We start from the raw sequence: 19,215 nt of genomic DNA, 5'->3' as shown, positions 1-19,215 counted from the left end.
CCTTCGTCCCACCTCCTCCTCCTCCACCCCCCCCTCCCCGCTCCTTTTCGACCCGCCTCTCTTCCCCTCCCCCACTTTGCGGGCAAATCGCTGCTGGAAGGAGGCGGGGGCCGAAGCGGCAGGCTCTTGTAGAGCCTTGAGGTGGAATTGACGGGTGTCCGGGCCAATAAGAGATAGGCTGATGTCGCGGCCATGGCTGGAAACGGCCAATGAGCGGGCGGCCTGGGGGCGGAGGCCCAGGTTCCAAACGCTCCGCGGCGCCATGGGCTGAAAACTCAACCGAGATGGAATCTCCCAGTCTGAACCGGTTTCAACCGGTTCCGAGTTTGAGGCACTAGGAGGAGGGGGAGAAGCGGCTGCAGCGGCCGCGGCAGGAGCAGCGGGAGCTACAGCATCAGCAAGAGCAACAGTAGCTACAGCCCGGGCGGCGGTGCTTGTTCCAGTCTTTGCTGCTGCAGTCCGTGCAACCACCCAGAGGGGGAGGGGGGAACCACCAGTCGCTGAGGAGCAAGAGAAGGGGGGAAAGTTTAGGCGAGCCTGGGTGGGGGGGCCCAGCGCCGGAGCCGCGTGAGAGAGGGAGCCGTGTTTTGGTAGGGGGAGTTGGACTGCAACGGGCAGCGGAGCGTCCCCCGGCCGTGTGGACTCTACAGCCCCTACTCCTGCCGCTCCTGCTGCCGCCTGTGGCTGGAGGGTCCCCCTGGGGCTGAATCTTTGGGACTTCACCCGGCTCCCCTCCCCCTTTCTTCACTCCCCAGCCGGGCGGGAGCATTTATTCCACAGATTAAGTCCCCTTTTTTGGGGGGGGCGAGTGTGTGTGTGTGCGTGTGTTGGGGGGAGGTGTCCCTGAGGTAGTAAATATTATTGAGCTTTTTTTTTTTTTTTGCCCTTCTCGTTTTTTAATTTCCCTTTTTTTAAGGTGGGAAAACTGTGAAACCCACCTTGATTTCCTCCCCTCTCCCCCCTCCCCACCTTCCCTCGCCCTAATCCCCAACAAGGAAGGAAGAAGCAGTTGGTTCAATTTCTGGGTAAGTCGACTGTGTCTTCGGGGCCAGGGGCGGGCGGCGGCGCGGCCGGCGTGGGGCGCGGCGGGGGCCGCGGGCGGCGAGCCCGGGAGGCGGCGGCTGGCGGGCCGGGGGCGCGCCGAGCCCACGGCGGAGCCTGCGATTGAATGAAGCCGCTTCTGCCGCTGGGGGGGATGGAAGCGGGGAGGCGGCCGCGGGAGGAGAGCGCTTGCTGGGTCATTTCGCGGGTGCGGGTGGCGGTGGGGGGAAGGCGAGCAGCGTGGTAGCGAAGCGGGGCCCGGCGCGGGTGTGGAAGGACTTCCCCAGCCCGGTGGGCTGGGGAGAAGTTGGGGTGATTTCAGGAACAGCTCCGTAAATGATTAGGAGTGGAAGTTTCCAGAAATATTTAGTGCAGCAGCATTGAAACGTCCGCCTGCATCACGTGGCCCCCTCGGTGGAGAGCTTGGGATGGGGGAGGGAGGGGCTGCCGAGTCCCTGCTTCTCCTGCAAGGAAACTCCAAAGCCTTCCGGTTTTTTTTGCAGGTTAGGATGAGAAGTAGGGTAGATTAGTTCATTTTTTTTTTTTAGGGCTCTGCAAATATGGCTTAGTGTTGTAGCTTCTTTCCGAGGGCTCGAGTGTGTTGGTCGAATCATTTATTGCTGGCAGCGTGCTGTGGACGATGCCTTGATTTCTCCTTCGTTTTGCTGCCTTTTTGAGTTCGGGGGTCGGGGAAGGAAGTGGAATAGTGGAGGAAGCATTAAATACTTGCCCGGCCCGCACCGCCTCTGATCACGCAGAGGCCATGCTGCAGAGAGAAAGGGGCGGTGAACTTAAGGCGCCTGGTCTAAATGCCTCCTACGAGTATGGGCGGGGTGAGTGCGTGCTCCCGTGCGCTATAGTTAGAAGCGCTGCGGATCGCTTCGGGTGGGAAGCGGAGGAGGGCGGGCCCTAGTGAGGTGTGTTTCTACTCAATGGAGCAGCCGATGGCCCACACACCCTAGCAGCAGTCTCTCGCCTTGTAGCGGCTTGTTTTTGCACCTAATGTGGAGTTAGTATTAAGTGATTTTCTGGTTTTGATCCGGGAGCTGGCAGTGTGTAGCTGCCTGCTTATTCAGTTTGCAGTAGCGACCGAGGGATCTTGGTAGTTACTTGAAAAGTCACAGCCTTTCTGGATAATCCCTAGTATGCTATCCAGTGAATGGATTTAGGGTCGAGGGGCGCCCATGGAGAAAACAAAGTGTTTATGGTTACTCCTCCCTGCTTGACTGGTTGCTGTCTGCCTGATTTGTGTATCTTTGACTTGTGCTACACTGCTGGTAGTGGAAAGAATGCTTTGGAAGCTGTTGATTTGGGGGGGGGGACTAAATGTGCTTGGCGTTGACCACAAAGCCGCCATTTCTGTACTATGTACAGTTCAAGAATAGATAGGTCATTTCGAAGATAGCCAGTAGTTTCAATAGGGATGACAAAGTAATGAAGCACGGTGAACTCTTAAGAACAGTGTACTTGAAAGAGAAACTTTACAGAGACACTGTAGTCCTTTGTTTTGATTTGAAATTTTTAACAGGTTAGGAGTGAATTGGAGAAAAGTTAGTTTAAACTCCACCCCTTACCCCCCATTTTTTGAAGTCTAATTCTTGCTGCTTTGTGGACATTGGTTTTAAGCCTCAATTTTTAAATTGTTCTAGTCTTATAAAATAGTATGGCGCTAGAAAGTATAGGAAAATTTTTACATTCATTGGTGGAATATATACAAGTGTATCTTATTTGGAACTAAGTTTTTATATGTGGTGTATAACATGTTTGTTTAATATCTGCAACTAAAACGTTTGAAATCTTACACCGTTTTAATTGCCAATAAACAACCAAAAGACTATAGAGGAATTTAAAAAGTTCCTTGTACTCATTAATTTTTTGATTTTTACATTATACTTAACCTAGGTGACTCATTGTGGACTTTATTGTGACTGAAATGATCTTTAAGATAAAGTGTTTGCAATAAATTTGCCTCCATTATTAAGACTGTTTTTAAATTGCTATAAAGTGGCCAAGGAATGATGCCTTTTTTCATCAAATTGGTTTGTCCAAATGTTTCTGATCTCAAAAGGAGAAGTGGCAATGACCTTCTGACCTGTTAACTGCTAAATACTGTACATCAACCCATGGGTTTCATGAATGGCTTTCAGGATATCTTGAATCCTTGTTGACTGTATACAAAATTGTGAGTTTTTAAAATTTGGCTAGAGCTGTTATGTTCTGATTCCAAGGCATCTTGACCCCCAGAAAAGTTTAAAAACAGATGTAAGTGGCATTGACTTTGAAGAAAAAGCAGAGAAAATATTTTTATAGTTCTGGGCATCTAAAAATGTGCATGTCTGCCAGTGTGCTCTTAAAAGGATAGCATTGCATATGAACAGTTTTTACCCAGTACCTCTGTTTGAGGCAGCTCACTTTTCTGTTAAGATAGAATTTATTTTTATTTTGAAATTGGCAAGTTTTTATTAAACTTTTGCCTTGCCAGTGAATACCTGGACATTTTTGAAAATCTTGGTTGGTATATTGCCATAAGCGTTTTTTTTCTAGACCATTTATTCAAGGAAAGTATATGACCAAGAAATACATTTTTACATCCTAAACAATAGGAAATCTTACATCCACATTTACTTAATTTTTTTTTTTTTAAGATTTATTTATTTGACAGGCATTGTTAGAAAAGAGCAAGTGAGCTTCCATCTGCTGGTTCTCTCCCCCAAATGGCCACAGCAGCGCAGGCTGGGCCAGGCTGAAGCCAGGAGCTTCTTGGAACTCCATCTTGATCTCCAAAGGGAGTGCAGGGGCAAATCTCTTGGATCATCCTCCACTGCTTTGTCAACCACATTAGCAGGGAGCTGAATTGGAAGTGGAGCAGCTAGGACTCAGCTGGCGCCCTTATGGGATGCGGGTGTTGGAGTTGCGGGCAGCTGCTTAACACACTGCACCGCAATACCACCCCCTATATCCATATGTAATACTTTCTTCGACACATATTAAAAATTAAGAATGTGGAGTGAGCTTTTACTAAGCTATCCAAAAGATGCTATATAGGAAGAAAAAACCATCTCCACTTGTTAATCTGTTTAAGAATTTGGGATCAGGACTTAGAGCTGTATTAATTTTTAGGGCCCTAAAACCCTAATAAACTTATAAATGTGCTTTTTATTAGATTAAAATTTAGGAGGGGGAGGTATGAGGTAGGCCTAAAAAAGGCTAGGAAAGTTAAGGACCCTAGTAACTAATGGTATGAGTAGTTAAGTAATTTAGCTTCTGTTATTTGCTCTTAATACCTGTTGTTACTAATTAGGTGGTCTTTTAAGGCGCTCCAGTTATTTGTAAAAATGTTTGAAGTAAAATAATTTGTAGGTTTCTGATAACCAACACCTCATAGACAGCTTCAATTTTTTTCCTTTATTTTCAGTAATCTATGCCAGCAATTATGACAATGTTAGCAGACCATGCAGCTCGCCAGCTGCTTGATTTCAGCCAAAAACTGGATATCAACCTTTTAGACAATGTGGTGAATTGCTTATACCATGGAGAAGGAGCCCAGGTAAAGTAGCTAAACAAAACTTAATAACATAATTACAGTGTGTAACAAAGTTGTGTTTAGAATCAAATTTAAAGCTATCATCTTTTAAAAAGAAAATCTGTGGTTTATATGAATTTGGAATATATAGGGATACTTCAAAAATTTGGTGGAAACGTGGAATTAAAACACATTTAGATGCAAATGTTTTGAAATCCAGCATTTTTTCATAATATGCATTTTCCATGAGCTTTTTGAAGACCCCTCTTAAAATTAATAAGAATTGGTCAGGAGAAAAAACTGCATTATTTAACATGGTTGGAGTGGGATGCTTGTTTGGTATTTCAGGAACTTTTACTCTGTTTAATACATGTTAAATGCTTTGTAGGTATTGCAGGTTGTATGTACCTTTGTATATACTTAGTATGTTTGGATTTTATGATTCTTTTTTCAGAAGCATTTAAATTATGAAAGTACTTTATGGATATATTTGTTTAAAAATCCATTAATAGAGTACTTTTTTGTTTGAATTTTGTGCCCTTGTAAAAGTGCTACTGTTAAGGTAGAGAATTATATACATAAGCCATGTTTTGATTAAACATTTTTTCTCACCCAATTAAAAGATAAGTGAGATAAGAATGTGTGTGGTTTTAAGTTGTGTGTGTTACAAGAAAGTGAGCAATCTTGAATCTTTATCTTACAGAGCTAAACTCAGCTCTAAATGAGTAAAAATTTCTATAGTTGGATCAAAAATCGATTTTTAAGGTGAAATATAGCACAGATACATTGCCAAAATGTTAGATTCCTAGTTAGATGATACACAGCTAGTAGATATGGAGCTATTTATATTGTCAAGATATTTATATGCATATTCACTATCATAGTTTTTAGAGACCTCAGAGGTGGATATGGTATCTTACAGAGATAATCCAAAATGCATGACATATAAATACTAATGTGCATTTGAGATTTATTTATTTGAAAGGTAGAGTTAGAGAGCTCTTCCATCTTCTAGTTCACTCCCCAAATGGCTACAATGGCCAGGGCTGGACCAGGCTGAAGCCAGGAGCCAAGAGGTTCCTTCTGGTCTCCCATGTGGTGCAGGGGCCCAAACACTTGGGCCGTTTTTTGCTGCTTTCATAGGCACATTAGCAGGAGCTGGATTGGAAGTGGAGCAGCCAGAACTTGAACCTGTACCTCTAGGGGGTGCCAACGGCTTTACCTCCTACACCCAGCATAATTGTTTTTATCTTGTGAAATTAATACTACTAGTTTCCTTACAATAAAAGAGCACTAAAAAGAAAGGGCTGTGGAATTTATGTGAGTGGAAAAAAATTACTCTGCTGATTCTGTTTTTCAGTTCAGGTTTATATTCTTGGAGGCACTTGATCAATATGTAATCTCCAAAAATATTCTTGAAAAAGTTATTCCTTTGGTATATATTACATGTCATACAGTTGTTCCCTTATGTTATACATTCAACATGGAACTTTTAGCTTCATTCCTTCCAACATGGATTCATGGAAAGCTGCAGTTTCTGGAAGAAAGTATGAAAATAAGGTTGAAAAGCATGAAGTAAGATTGGATTCGGCTTTGAATGTTGTTAATGGACTCAAGTCTACAGTCACTAGAAGGATATTTAATTTTTTTTTACTTGATTGAGTTGCTAATTCTGTTTAATCTTCACTCTTTAACCTAATTCACAACATGTAAAAAGTGTGAATAAACCAACATAGACCAGTGTTCTAGGCTGGTAACTGAGAATTAATGATTATTTTATCGAGAATATATTCTAGTAAGTTTTTAATAATATTTCACAATATTAAAAGATTTAATGATTTGTTTTAAAGTTGACTTAATAAAAAGATTAGAGAAATGATTAGGTGTTTTTTTACTTATAGGGGCAATAGATAAGTCTCCCAAAAGTAAAAAGAATGTTAGGTCTAATTATATCATGTGACAAATCAGTTGCATAAAAATAATCAGTAAATTGCTTGTTATAAGTGAAGAAATTAAGATTTTGAGCTTAAAGCCATTTAACTCCTTAGGTGGCTAAAAGTCCTATCTTTAAATGTTCTAAATATGTCTGCCTTTCATATAACACCTCCCTGGAGCGGGAGAGGTCTTATTTCAAAAGAAAAGAGAACTGAAGTGGGAAACATGTTTTTAGTGTTAGAAGTGTATTTAATTCTGGGGAAGTTCTTCAGTCATTGCTCTAGAATCCTATGTACAGATGTTCTTCCTTGCAAGAGAGGCAGATTAGTAGTGAGGTTTGTAAAACATCTTTTACTGTACCTGATTTATGGAAGACATTCTGTTTAACATTTAGCAGTAGTGAAAAAATGTATCATATGTTATACAAACTCATTGTTTCAATATGTGGTGTAGTTTCTTAAATTTGATTTTGCTAATCTCAGGATAATGACAAAATTTATCATGTTAATTAAACTTTCAAAGTCAGCTGTAGGTAACTTTTTTTAAAGATGAAAGGGGAGAATTAGAAGGGTAGTTTTTAATCTATATACAGAATTTTTGCCTGAATGAGTAGTGTAGTGGGATATTTGGCACTGTCAGTAGGACTACTTTCTGTTAACAAACATTTTTCTATTTTTAGTTACGTAGACAGCAAGAGGACAAAAAAGATAGGGGAAGAGTTGGATGTTTTCTTCAATATTGTGTTCTGCTAAAGTATCTTGAACTCTTAAATCTATTGCTTAGCAACTAAAATACTTTCACCATTCAGTTAGTAGCACAGGGAGATGCTAGATTTTCTCCCTCTTTAGTTCCTTTTGTCTTTTTTTTAAAACCCCATTGGGGTTTTAAGTTAATAAAAGAATGTTATGTAAGGATGGTGGGGTTACGCCAAAGCAAGGAAGACATAAGGATGCAAATACAAAAAGTAACTTCAGAGAGTAAAGTTACAACTAACTGGGAAGAACATGATTTGTTGAGATTGAAATAAATGATGATAGTGTCAGAAGAAGTACCTGCTTAGAATTCTCATTGTTTTGAAATAACCTTTAAAGGTGAGAAAGTGAAGATTAGGCTATTGCTTAATTGAAAAAAAAATGTCAGTAGAATTAAAAGCTTTTGGTAAAATGCTTAAAATGGTACAGAAAAAACTAGGTATATAATGTTCCCATGGGTGGATCTTTAAAACTATGTTGAATGGAAAGAGCAAATTGCAGAAGAAAATTGACAGTATACTAGTAATGTAAAATTTGGTAGCCATAAAACTGTTCATAAATTCATACATATGCAGTGAAGATATGGACAAGAAAGGACAAAGTAAATTCAAATTTTTTTAAAGTAAATATGTTAATATTTGTTAATTTTAGATGAGATAGATAGATATAATATTTCCTTATTTTTATTTATTTGAAATAAGGCAGAGAGACAAAGAGATCTTCCCTCCACTGGGTCATTTGTTGGATGGTTTCATTGTCTAGGGCTGGGCCAGATCAGAGCTGGGAGCCTGGACTCCATCCAGATCTCCCACATTGGTGGCAAGGGCCCAAACACTGGGGCCATCTTCTGCTTCCTTTTCTGGTACATTAGCAGGGTGCTGGATTAGAAGCAGGGACCCTAGCCAACACAGCCAGTATAGGATGCCAGCGTCAGAGATGGCAACTTAACCCACTGCGCCACAACCCTGACTCCAGGCTTTATATTATTTCTAAATTTGCATTTTAAAAATATGAAAGCAGGAAAAGAAATATTTTATAAAATAAATAGGATTTGATATGAAATTAGTGGAATTTCAGACTGGGAAAAGTATAGTTAAAATAAATTTAGTTGATCTTTTTGAAAAAGGTTGTAATTAAATTCATTTTTGTATATTTCTGTAGGTATTTGGGATTTAGGCTTGGTTTCCCTTGGTTAAAGTTTTTTTTTTGGTCCGGGCCACGGCTCACTAGGCTAATCCTCCACCCTGGGTGCTAGTCCCGGTTGGGGCGCTGGATTCTGTCCCAGTTGCTCCTCTTCCAGTCCAGCTCTCTGCTGTGGCCCAGAAAGGCAGTGGAGGATGGCCCAGGTCCTTGTGCCCTGCACCCGCATGGGAGACCAGGAGGAAGCACCTGGCTCCTGGCTTTGGATCGACACTGTGCGCTGGCCTTAGCGACCACTTAGGGGGTGAACCAACGGAAAAGGGAAGGCCTTTCTCTCTGTCTCTCTCGCTGTCCACTCTGCCTGTCAAAAAAAAAAAAAAAAAACTTTAGGTATTTTTTAGATTTATTTATTTATTTGAAAGGCAGAGTTACAGAGAGGCCGAGAGGAAGATCTTCAAACTGCTGATTCACTCCCCAAATGGCTGCAATGGCCAGCGCTGGGCCAGGCTGAAGCCAGGAGCTGGGAGCCGTCTCTGGGTCTTCCATGTGGGTTCAGGGGCCCCAGTACATGGGCCATCTGCTGCTTTCCAAGGTTCATTAGCAGAGAGCTGTACTGGAAGTGGAGCAGCTGGGACTTGAACCAGCCGCCCATATGGGATGCTGACACTGTGGGCAGTGGCTTTACCTGATATGCCACAGCGCTGGCCCATTGATAACCTTTCATAAAGCAAGAGTATACCCCTGTAAACTTAAGTAGGTGGGAACTGTTGTATGTTGATTGTTAAGTGCTAAAAACTTCTGCTTCATTAGCTTTGGCTGAATTTGAATTCATTTTTGAGAATGTCAAATAAACCAGACTTACTCAAAAAAGACTATTCTATTTGAAAGAAATAAACTTTTTCATTTTATAATTAAAGTTTATGATTGATGTTTATCACACTTTTACTCGTTTCTGTAGAAGTCTGTTATTTCTTGAATGTTTCCAGAAGTTGATAGAATCATGTCGTGTTACAACTTGTGCCTTGCTCACTCTTTAATTGCAATGAATCATTCAAAAGAACAAGTTAGCTTAAAAAATCTTTTTGTGTAATATTTTAGCAAAGAATGGCTCAAGAAGTACTGACACATTTAAAGGAGCATCCTGATGCGTGGACAAGAGTCGACACAATTTTGGAATTTTCACAGAATATGAACACGAAAGTAAGCAAGTGGTGGTTTTAAAATCCATTATTTTTTCTTCCAGTCATAAACTTTGAGGAAGGTATCTCATTTTTAATATGAGCATTTGTTATCTCAAATCACTTTATATTGTTAACTTCAAAATTTTGTCTTAAACATAAGATTAATTCTTGCAAATAGTCCTAAGAATTATGAATGAAGTTTCGAGATTGGGACTAGTATGCAAGGTGGCTTTTTTTTTTTTTTTTTTTTTTTTGGGTTGTTGTTTTGTTTTTTGTTTTTTCTTCTTTGTAGAATATGTCTACAAGTCTCAAGTAGCATAAATTCTGAATGTTATTCAGAGATGAAACCTAACATCAGAGGAATTATTTTGGGCAAGTAATCAATATAATACAGGCTAGGCACCTCCAACACCAAGTTGTGTGGACAGCTTAAAACTTTACTCCATGGTACCAATGTTTTTTAATGGGACAGCACTCAGTTTTTATTCGCAATTGAAAATGTTATAATTCGGGTCCTTTTTTCTTAAGTTTGAACAGAAGGGTTGATCAAAATGTGTTTTGACTGTTTTAGGCTTGATGATTCACGCTTCTCTTTAAACTGCCTTAAAGTAATAAAATGAACTACATGGCATTCTGTTTAATACACAAAAGGTTTCCACTTGATATACATTGTGTTAAAACAGACCATAGCCATGTTCACATCTGTTTCTGAAATCAGACTGTGTTAAATAACAGTTTTAAAATATTAATTAGTTTTGACATCTTGTAAATTTTAGGGCAAAATTACAGTCCAGAACTTCCTCAAAGTGCTAACCTTAAGTAACATAACAGTGTATGCCTGTTTGCTTGCCTGGTAAATTTTGCTTTTTATACTGACAGACATTACTAATGTTTAAGTTGATTTATCAACAGTATTTTTAAAATCTCAAATTTGTCTTGTGAAAAATGAGATGATTAGAGGAACAGAAAGAAAGCAACAGGTAAAGAATTCTTCAATTTACATAAATTACAAATGATTTGGTGCTAAATTTATGCACTATGACATTTGGCTTTTATGCAATCATTTTTTTTTTCTTTAAAGATGTTAACACTACCTGATATTAATCATAATGTTCCATTATGTTGATTGCTTGTAATAGGAAGAAAAGGGGTGTCTTCCTGTGCAACTGACACAGCTAGGCTTTGACGGCAGGCCTCCACAAGGTCTACCCTTTTGATTCCCTTTAACTGAATTCTGTTCATCAATTGTTTTTGTTTCATGGGTGGTGGGAGGGGAAAGGGGAATTCAATGCATAAAATAAGTATTTTTAAGGGCTCAGTAGAAATTTCTACCATAGGGATCATTTCATGCATTTATTTTTCATTTAGTCTTTGCTGTTACCTGTCCCTCATCTTCATAACTCAGCAGTGGATTCTCAAGTTCTGACATGTAAAACAGAAGTGTAATTCTTTAGAAGGTTTGGATTATTTATGGATGTTTCCAAAGTAGTCATTTATCATTGACGTTCGGATTTGGCTGTCATTTCATATTTTTGAACAAAAATAATTCTTTCAAAGGGATGTGAATTCTCTGTTTGGTTTCATATGCAGAGAGTCTTTATGTCCAAGAGAGGTTGGGTTTAGGATATTATGATGGAGGTATTTGTATTCTTTTACCTAATTTATGTGAAGCTTTTACTGTGCTCCCTAGCTCAACCTTCTTGACAGAAAGATGAAATATGATTTATGCCTTCAGTGAGCTTACACTACCTTTTTATAGTTTGAGAAAGGTATAGAGGTTAGTAAATAGATGTTTGAGATAACAGTATCAGACAGTAAAAAAGAAGTAAATGAATGCAAGTTAGCAATAAAGAAATAGTTTTTAAAAGGTAATTTTGATTGAGGAAGGAGAAATTTATCTTGAAGATTGTCATTTCTAACTGGTTAGTGTTTTCAGAGTCTTTAATTGATTAAATATTAGGAAGAGAAAAGATTCAATGTAATAAGCAGTACACTGCTTTGACTTATTAAACCTTTGACAATCTGATTTTGTGCCTATAAAATTGGAATTTCAATGAATCAGAAACTTTGGGGTTTTTGTTTTATTTTTGGCTGTTTATTTACATTTCTGATAACTAGACTTATAGATAGAAAGCTTCACTATTTACTGCTGATTATGAAACTTTTTAATGGTATCAAATTTGTAATTTCAGAATTTTACTTTGGCCTTGTTTTTATTTTATAAGTCTTTAAGGAATGTTCTGCAAATATAGGATTTCAGTTGAAATGGCAAAATTTTCCTGAAAAGTATGAAATGTTAAAATGAAAGAAAACAGCAAAAACATTCACTGTTTGAGCACAATGTAGTTTGGGACAGTCTATATTGTGCTTTGGATAAAATGAGCATTCACATGATCCCTTTGGTTGAAATACTAATGCTCCTATTTTATTGTGTAATGACTAACCATTTTAAAGATGAACTCTTATTCTCAGCCAAAACTTGCAATCTGAGGTTATATGTCTATATCAGTGAGTTTACCTTTCAGGTATTGTAGCTGATTCTTCCCTAATTGTTACAGTTGAAATTTACCACATTTTTGTCCTTTTTCTTCCTCCTGCCTATCCACGCTAATTGGTCATAGTTACAATTTTAAGTAGTGACTCTTGGAGTATTGTAAATTCTTGTAAACATTGTTGACTGTTTAGAGTGAGTAATCAGCAGGAGGGACAAAATGGCCTGGAAGTGGTATCTCTTTTTTTAAAACTTTGTTTTATACTTTCAGTTACAACTTTTGTATTTAGGAAGGAATACCTGAAAGGTAGATACAGATTGCAACATGGATTTGTGTAATATTTTGACTGTGCATAAAAGTTTATCTTTAAATTAGTAGAAATAGCAACTATAAGGGTGGGAATAAATTTAAAATAAACCCATGGGTTGTCTTGCTGCTCCTTAAATAACACACCAGTGATGCTTATAAACCCTTTGTATAGAAAGTATCTGTGGCAATACTTTAACATTTGACCAAAAGCTTACAACTCCTTGAGGATGGTAGGAAGCTTGATAGCATCCAAACTGCTAAATTTTTAGGAGCCTGGTCGTGTAAAAGTACGTGAGCCTATGGGCAGTCATTTATGCTGTGAATTCATATCTGGCTGCTGTTTCTTCTTCTACAGATAAGCCCATTTGGCTGCTAAAGGGCTTTCTATTTATTTTTTCCTCCTGGTGTGAGCATGTATAAACAGCAGGACGTTACATAGAGTAGTAAACAGTAAAATGAGGAAAATGCATGAAAACTCAGTATATGGGTGAATAGATCCTTGTTTAATATATGTAATTAAACTTGGTAGCCTATTGTTTTTGAAACTTTAGATGTGAATGTGTAAATGTCTGTCCATTTGTGAATCCTGAGCGTTGCCAGTCCTATAGCAATATATTCACATACTTCTATTGTCCAATTTTCAGTATTATGGACTACAAATTTTGGAAAACGTGATAAAAACAAGGTGGAAGATTCTTCCGAGAAACCAGTGTGAAGGTAGGAAAATATTTAAGCAACTATAGACTGAACATTTTATTATTCCTGTTTTTATTATTTTTAATATTATTACAATTGAGTGTTTGGGTGATAGAAATAGAACTTTAGTAGTTTGCTATTTAATGGAGATTACTACTTTCATCATAGGGCAAGGTAGGTTTTATTTAATTGTGAACTATATTATATAGAATAATATGTAAATTTAATATGTCACCAGGGAAACTAAATACATAAAATCATAAGACTTTTTACTTTTTCCATTTTCAGGATGCCTATGAGAGCTGGACTGCTAAAATAAGAATTTATTTAACTTTTAACTTTTTTAGCTATTTAACTTTTCTTTCTATACTACCTTGGCAAAAATTGTCCTAGTTTAAGAAACCTGAGTGGCTGGCATGTTGGCATGGCAGGTGTTGTAAAACAGTGGGTTAAGGCACTGCTTAGGATGCCTGTATCCCATATTAGAGTGCCTGGAATGTCCTGCCTCTACTTCTAATCCAGCTCCCTGCTAATGTGCATGGGAAGCATAAGATTATGGCCTGACATCTTGGGTTCCTGGCGTCCACAGGATGAACGTGGATGGAGCTTCTGGCTCTTGACTTGGGTCTGGCCCATTCCTGGCTCAGCCTTGGCTGTTGTGGGCACTTGGGAGTAAGCCAGCAAACAGATGAAAGATCTCTCTGTCACTTTGGTTTATCAAATAAGTTTCAGAAGAAAAAAAAAACTTGAGGATAAGGTTGATCTCTCAGAATTCCATGGTAAATTTTCAGTCGTCTCATGCTGCCCTTTATATATATTTATTTAGCTGTGAAAGATAATGAGTAGACTGTGTGTGGATTTGTTTTTTGTGTGTGTGTGTTTTTTTTTTTTTTTTTTTTTTAATATATATTACTGGAAAGGCAGAGTTACAGAGAGGCGGGGTAGGGGGGAATCTTTCCACCCACTGGTACACTCCCCAAGTGGCCATAACAGCTGGAGCCAGGCCAATCCGAAGACAGGGGCCAGGAGTTTCTTCCGGGTCTCTCATACAGGTGCAGGGGCTCAAGCACTTGGGCCAATGTCTGCTGCTTTCCCAGGCCGCAGCAGAGAGCTGGATTGGAAGTGGAGCAGCTGGTATGTGAACTGATTCCCATATGCAATGCTGGCACTAAAGGCAGCAGCTTTACCTGCTATGCCACAGCACTGGCCCCAGAACTTTGTAATGATATGTTACTTCTGCTGGAATTTTCATTTAAAATAGGGCCCTTTAATTATTAATCTTCAACATGTTGTCATTTACCTACTTTCTCATGTTGTCTTTATGATAGGGTAGTAACTTGGATGTTTACTCAGGTAGTCTGACTTAAACTTTGAAATCTTTTTAGTACATTGAGAGGTGAGTGAGACAAGAATTTCAGTGGCCATAAAAATCTATAGGCCATAGGTTAAGAATGCTGTCTCCCTTCCTCCCAAGAAGTTAAACCATTACTTTAAATGTTTTTTATAGTTTGAAACCATTTTAGATCATATTTTATATCTGTTGAGAAATTAATAACTACAATTTGATTATGACCTAAAAAGATCCTTCAAAACATCATCTTTACTCTTCAGGGATTTTTGGTATCCCTTCATGTTCCTTTACTGCTGGTTTTTTTATTATTATTATTATTTTTTTTGATGGGCAGAGTGGACAGTGAGAGAGAGACAGAGAGAAAGGTCTTCCTTTTTGCCGTTGGTTCACCCTCCAGTGGCCACTGCGGCCGGCACATCTCGCTGATCCGAAGGCAGGAGCCAGGTGCTTCTCCTGGTCTCCCATGGGGTGCAGGGCCCAAGCACTTGAGCCATCCTCCACTGCACTCCTGAGCCACAGCAGAGAGCTGGCCTGGAAGAGGGGCAACCGGGACAGAATCCGATGCCCCGACCGGGACTAGAACCCGGTGTGCCAGCGCCGCAAGGTGGAGGATTAGCCTATTGAGCCGCGGCGCCAGCCTACCTTTACTGCTGTTTTATACATGTGATGTGAGCCACAAATTTAACTTTGGCCATGGCCCCCCAAGTGTCCCCCAAGAGATACTGAAGTATCTATGGCAGTTTTTTTTTTTTTTTTTTTTTTTTGGACAGAGTGGACAGTGAGAGAGAGACAGAAAGGTCTTCCTTTTTTACCATTGATTTACCCTCCAGTGGCTGCTGTGGCCGGTGCACTGCGCCAATCCGAAGCCAGGAGTCAGGTGCTTTCTCCTGGTCTCCTATGTGGGTTCAGGGCCCAAGGACTTGGGCCATCCTCCACTGCCTTCCCGGGCCACAGCAGAGAGCTGGACAGGAAGAGGAGCGACTGGGACACAATCTGGCGCCCCGACTGGGACTAGAACCCAGGGTGCCAGCGCCATAGGCGGAGGATTAGCCTATTGAGCCGCAGCACCAGCCTGAAGTGTTTTTTCTATCATTTTACTATTTTTTAAGTCCAAGTCATTTGCAAAATAGAGAAACCCCATGTGTCAGAGTGCTGCCATCCACTGTTTTCCTCCCCGTATATATGCCTCGTGTGGGGGTGAGAGAATCAATGCCAGGAGCTGGTAATTTAGTCTAGTTGGGTGGCATAGTGGGTAAAAAGCTGCTACCTGCAGTGCTGGCATCCAATAAGGGCACTGGTTCAAGTCCCAGCTGCTCCATTTCTAATCTAGCTCTCTGCTATGGCGTGGGAAAGCAGTAGGAGATGACCCAAGTAATTGGGCTCCGGCACCCGTGTGGGAGACCCAGAAGAAGCTCCTGGCTCCTGGCTTTGGATCATCCCAGCTCTGGCCATTGAGGCCATTTGGGGAGTGAAGCAGTTGGTAGATGTCTTCTCTCTCTCTCTCTCTCTCTGCCTCTGCCTTTCAAATAAATAAATAAATATTTTAGTAGAATTTTTTTGAGCTCTGCATAGGTTTTTCATAATATGCTTTTTCTGTGAACAATATGAAGTACTCATAGATGTGTGTATATAATTTTATCTCTCATATTCTTTAAAAGGACTATTTCTTTAGGTAAGTTATAGGCCAAATACTCTAATTTTTTTTATATTTTAAATGCTTTATTTCACTTTATTTTTTTAAAGATTTATGTATTTATTTGAAACAGAGGCAGGAGGGAGGACGAGCGAAATCTGCTGGTTCACTCCCCAGATGGCCACAAGAAGGTCAGATAGAAGCCAGAAAGAAGCTTCATGTAGGGCCCCAAACACTTGAACCATTGTGCACTGCTTTTCCCGGGCCATTAACAGGTAGCTGGAGCAGAAGTGGAGCAGCTGGGACATAAACTGGCCCCCGTGTGGGATGCCAACGATGCAGATGGTAGCTTTACCTACAACATGACAACACTGGCCCCTCTATCTTTTCTTTCTTCCTTTTTTTTTTTTTTTTAATTTATCTGACAGGTAGAGTGATAGACAGTAAGAGAGAGAGAGAGGTCTCCCTTCTGTTGGTTCACTGCCCAAATGGCCACTACTGCCGGAGCTGTGCCGATCCGAAGCCAGGAGCCAGGTGCTTCCTCCTGGTCTCCCATGCAGGTGCAGGGCCCAAGGACTTAGCAGAGAGCTGGACTGGAAGAGGAGCAGCCGGGACAGTGCTGGTGCCACAGGCAGAGAATTAGCCTAATGAGCCACGGCGCCGGCTGCCCCCATTTATCTTTGAGACAGAGCTGCCATCTGCTGCTTGGTACACTCCTATGACAATGGCAATTTAGGAAGACACTGGAGCCAGGAGCCAGGAGCTGGAAATGCAATCTAGGTCTTTATGAGTGTGGTAGAGATCTAATTACTTGAGTTACTATACTGTCTCCCAGGGTCTGTATTGGCAGGAAGCTAGAGCCAGAGCCTGGCATTGAACCCAGGCACTCTGAAGGGGGATGTAAATATCTTAACTTCTAGGCTAAGTGCCATCTTGAGTAAATGTTTTTGACTTAAAGAAGGTCACATGAAATTTTAAATACATGAAATAGAAAAAATTTGAATAAGGAGTGGTAGCTGTTCATTGAAGTATTAAAGGCATTGTGACTGCCAATGGTGTAGACTCTTTGAGTTATGATCCAGGTAATCCCTTCTTCCTTCATAAAAATAGAATGTGGTTAGGAAATTCAAACCATAAAGAAGTGGCAGGAGAGTGTCTCTTATTCACAGAAGCTGAATCTAAGGGTAGATATTAGGTGCAGCAGTTAAGGCAACTACTTGGGATGGTCCCATATTGAGGTTCTAGGTTTACATCCTAGCTCCTGTTCCAATTCCAGCTTCCTGTTATTGTGTACCTTGGGAGACCTGGATTGAGTTCCTGGCTCATGCCTTTCAGAATGGCCGAGCCCCAGCTGTTGGCAGGCATTTAGGGTTTGAACCAGTGGATGGGAGACCTCTCCTTCTGCCTTTTAAATTAATAAATAAATTTTGTATGCACATGTGTTTGTACTTTTTATTTAAACCAGTGAGTCATTTTTTAATCTGGTAACATAAGAGAGGTCATTTCATTTTATTAGATAGAAACTTGCTGACAGAACAAAGGATTGGAAAATTTATGGGAAAAATTCAAAGTGATTTGGATTTTTTGAAGTCATGGTTGGAAGCTTGAATGTTAGAAACAGTTGGTGGGGCCGGTGCTGTAGCGTAGAGAGTAAAGCACTGCCTGCAGTGCTGGCATCCCTTATGGGGGAAAGTTCAAGTCCTGGCTGCTCCACTTCTAATCCAGCTCTCTGCTTTGGCCTGGGAAAGAAGTGGAAGATGGCCCAAGTCCTTGGGCCCCTATGTGGGAAATCTGGAAGAAACTGCTGGTTCTTGGCTTTGGATTGGCACAGCTGCAGCCGTTGTAGCCATCTGGGGAGTGAACCAGCGGATGAAAGACTTCTCTCTCACTGCCTTTGCCTCTGCCTCTCTGTACCTCTTGCCTTTCAAATAAATAAATCTTTAAAAAAGAAAACAATTGGACCATTAAAGTTTCAGAGTTGTACAGTTGCATGTCTTCATTTAGGAAGTTAACATATACAAGTTAATCATCCAGAAAGTTTTGTTTAGTGCTCTTTTTTGCAATGATAGCCTGAGGTAAATTATTTTACCTCTTTGAGTCTTTACTGTGGTGTAAGGTTTTGGGGATTGAACTTAATATTTATAGCCCAAACTTCTGAGTGCTGAGTGTCAATAAATAGCATGTGTGTGCCACCTTTTTCTAGGAAATACCTGTGTTTCACCAGGTACTGTGTACTAGTATCAGATTCCCCTGAAATTTGTTTTCAATTTAAAATTTTTTTGAAAACAGTCTTTTTGAGGGGTGCCGGTGCTGTGGTGCAGTGGGTTAAAGCCCTGGCCTGAAGTACCGGCATCCCATATGGGCATCGGTTCTAGTCCTGGCTGCACCTCTTCCAATCCAGCTCTCTGCTATGGCCTGGGGAAGCAGTAGAAAATTGCCCAAGTCCTTGGGCCCCTTCACCCACGTGGGAGACCCAGAAGAAGCTCCTAGCTTCAGATCTGCGCAGCTCCGGCCATTGCAGCCAATTGGGGAGTGAACCATTGTTTGGAAGACCTCTGCCTCTCTTCTCTGTGTGTAACTCTGACTCTCAAATAAATAAATCTTCACACAAAAAAACAAATATTTATTAAAGGCTAAGTAACAGAAGACAGAGGGAAATCTTCGTTCTGGTTCACTCCCCAAATGTCCATAGCAGCTGGGATGAGTACAGTCTGATGCCAGGAGCCAAGAACTGTACCTGGGTCTCCCACATGGTGGCTGAAACCTGGCCCATCATCTGCCGCTTTCCAGGTGTGGTAGCTGGGACTCTAACCAGGTGCTCCTAAGCAGTGGCTTAACCCATTACTCCACAGTTCCTACATTGCTTTTCTTAAAAGGTGTCTCCTGAAGAACTAAAGTTTTTAATTTTAATGTTTATTTTTTTCCCCTCTTGCGTATGTGTGTGTGTGTTGAGAAATCTTTGCCTAAGGTCACTAAGACTTTATTTTCTGCTAAGATTACAGTAGTTTTAGCCCTTGCATTAAGGTCTGAGATTCCTTTTAGTTTTTGCATATGATGTGATGGAGGGTTCCAGAATCATTTTTTACACTTGGTATTTGATTTTTTTGATAAGATTACCATTTATTGGTAAGATTATTTTTGTTTGTCTCCCTCCCATACTTC

The 19,215-nt window shown here is 40.4% G+C and overlaps 1 protein-coding gene across 1 annotated transcript in view; it reads left to right on the top strand.

The window, feature by feature from the left end:
• Nucleotides 1-238: 238 nt before the first annotated feature.
• XPO1 (exportin 1) overlaps nucleotides 239-19,215 on the top strand; it is a 47,256-nt gene continuing 28,279 nt past the window's right edge. Inside the window, exons 1-4 of the mRNA XM_062209507.1 lie at nucleotides 239-1,025; nucleotides 4,457-4,588; nucleotides 9,490-9,591; nucleotides 13,018-13,090. Coding sequence (XP_062065491.1) covers nucleotides 4,463-4,588; nucleotides 9,490-9,591; nucleotides 13,018-13,090 — 301 coding nt within the window. The 5' untranslated portion in view covers nucleotides 239-1,025; nucleotides 4,457-4,462. The remainder of the gene's footprint in view (nucleotides 1,026-4,456; nucleotides 4,589-9,489; nucleotides 9,592-13,017; nucleotides 13,091-19,215) is intronic.

Source organism: Lepus europaeus, chromosome 13, assembly GCF_033115175.1.
Source record: "Lepus europaeus isolate LE1 chromosome 13, mLepTim1.pri, whole genome shotgun sequence".
In the NCBI taxonomy this organism is placed as follows: domain Eukaryota; kingdom Metazoa; phylum Chordata; class Mammalia; order Lagomorpha; family Leporidae; genus Lepus; species Lepus europaeus.
This window is presented reverse-complemented; position numbering and strand designations above follow the sequence as displayed.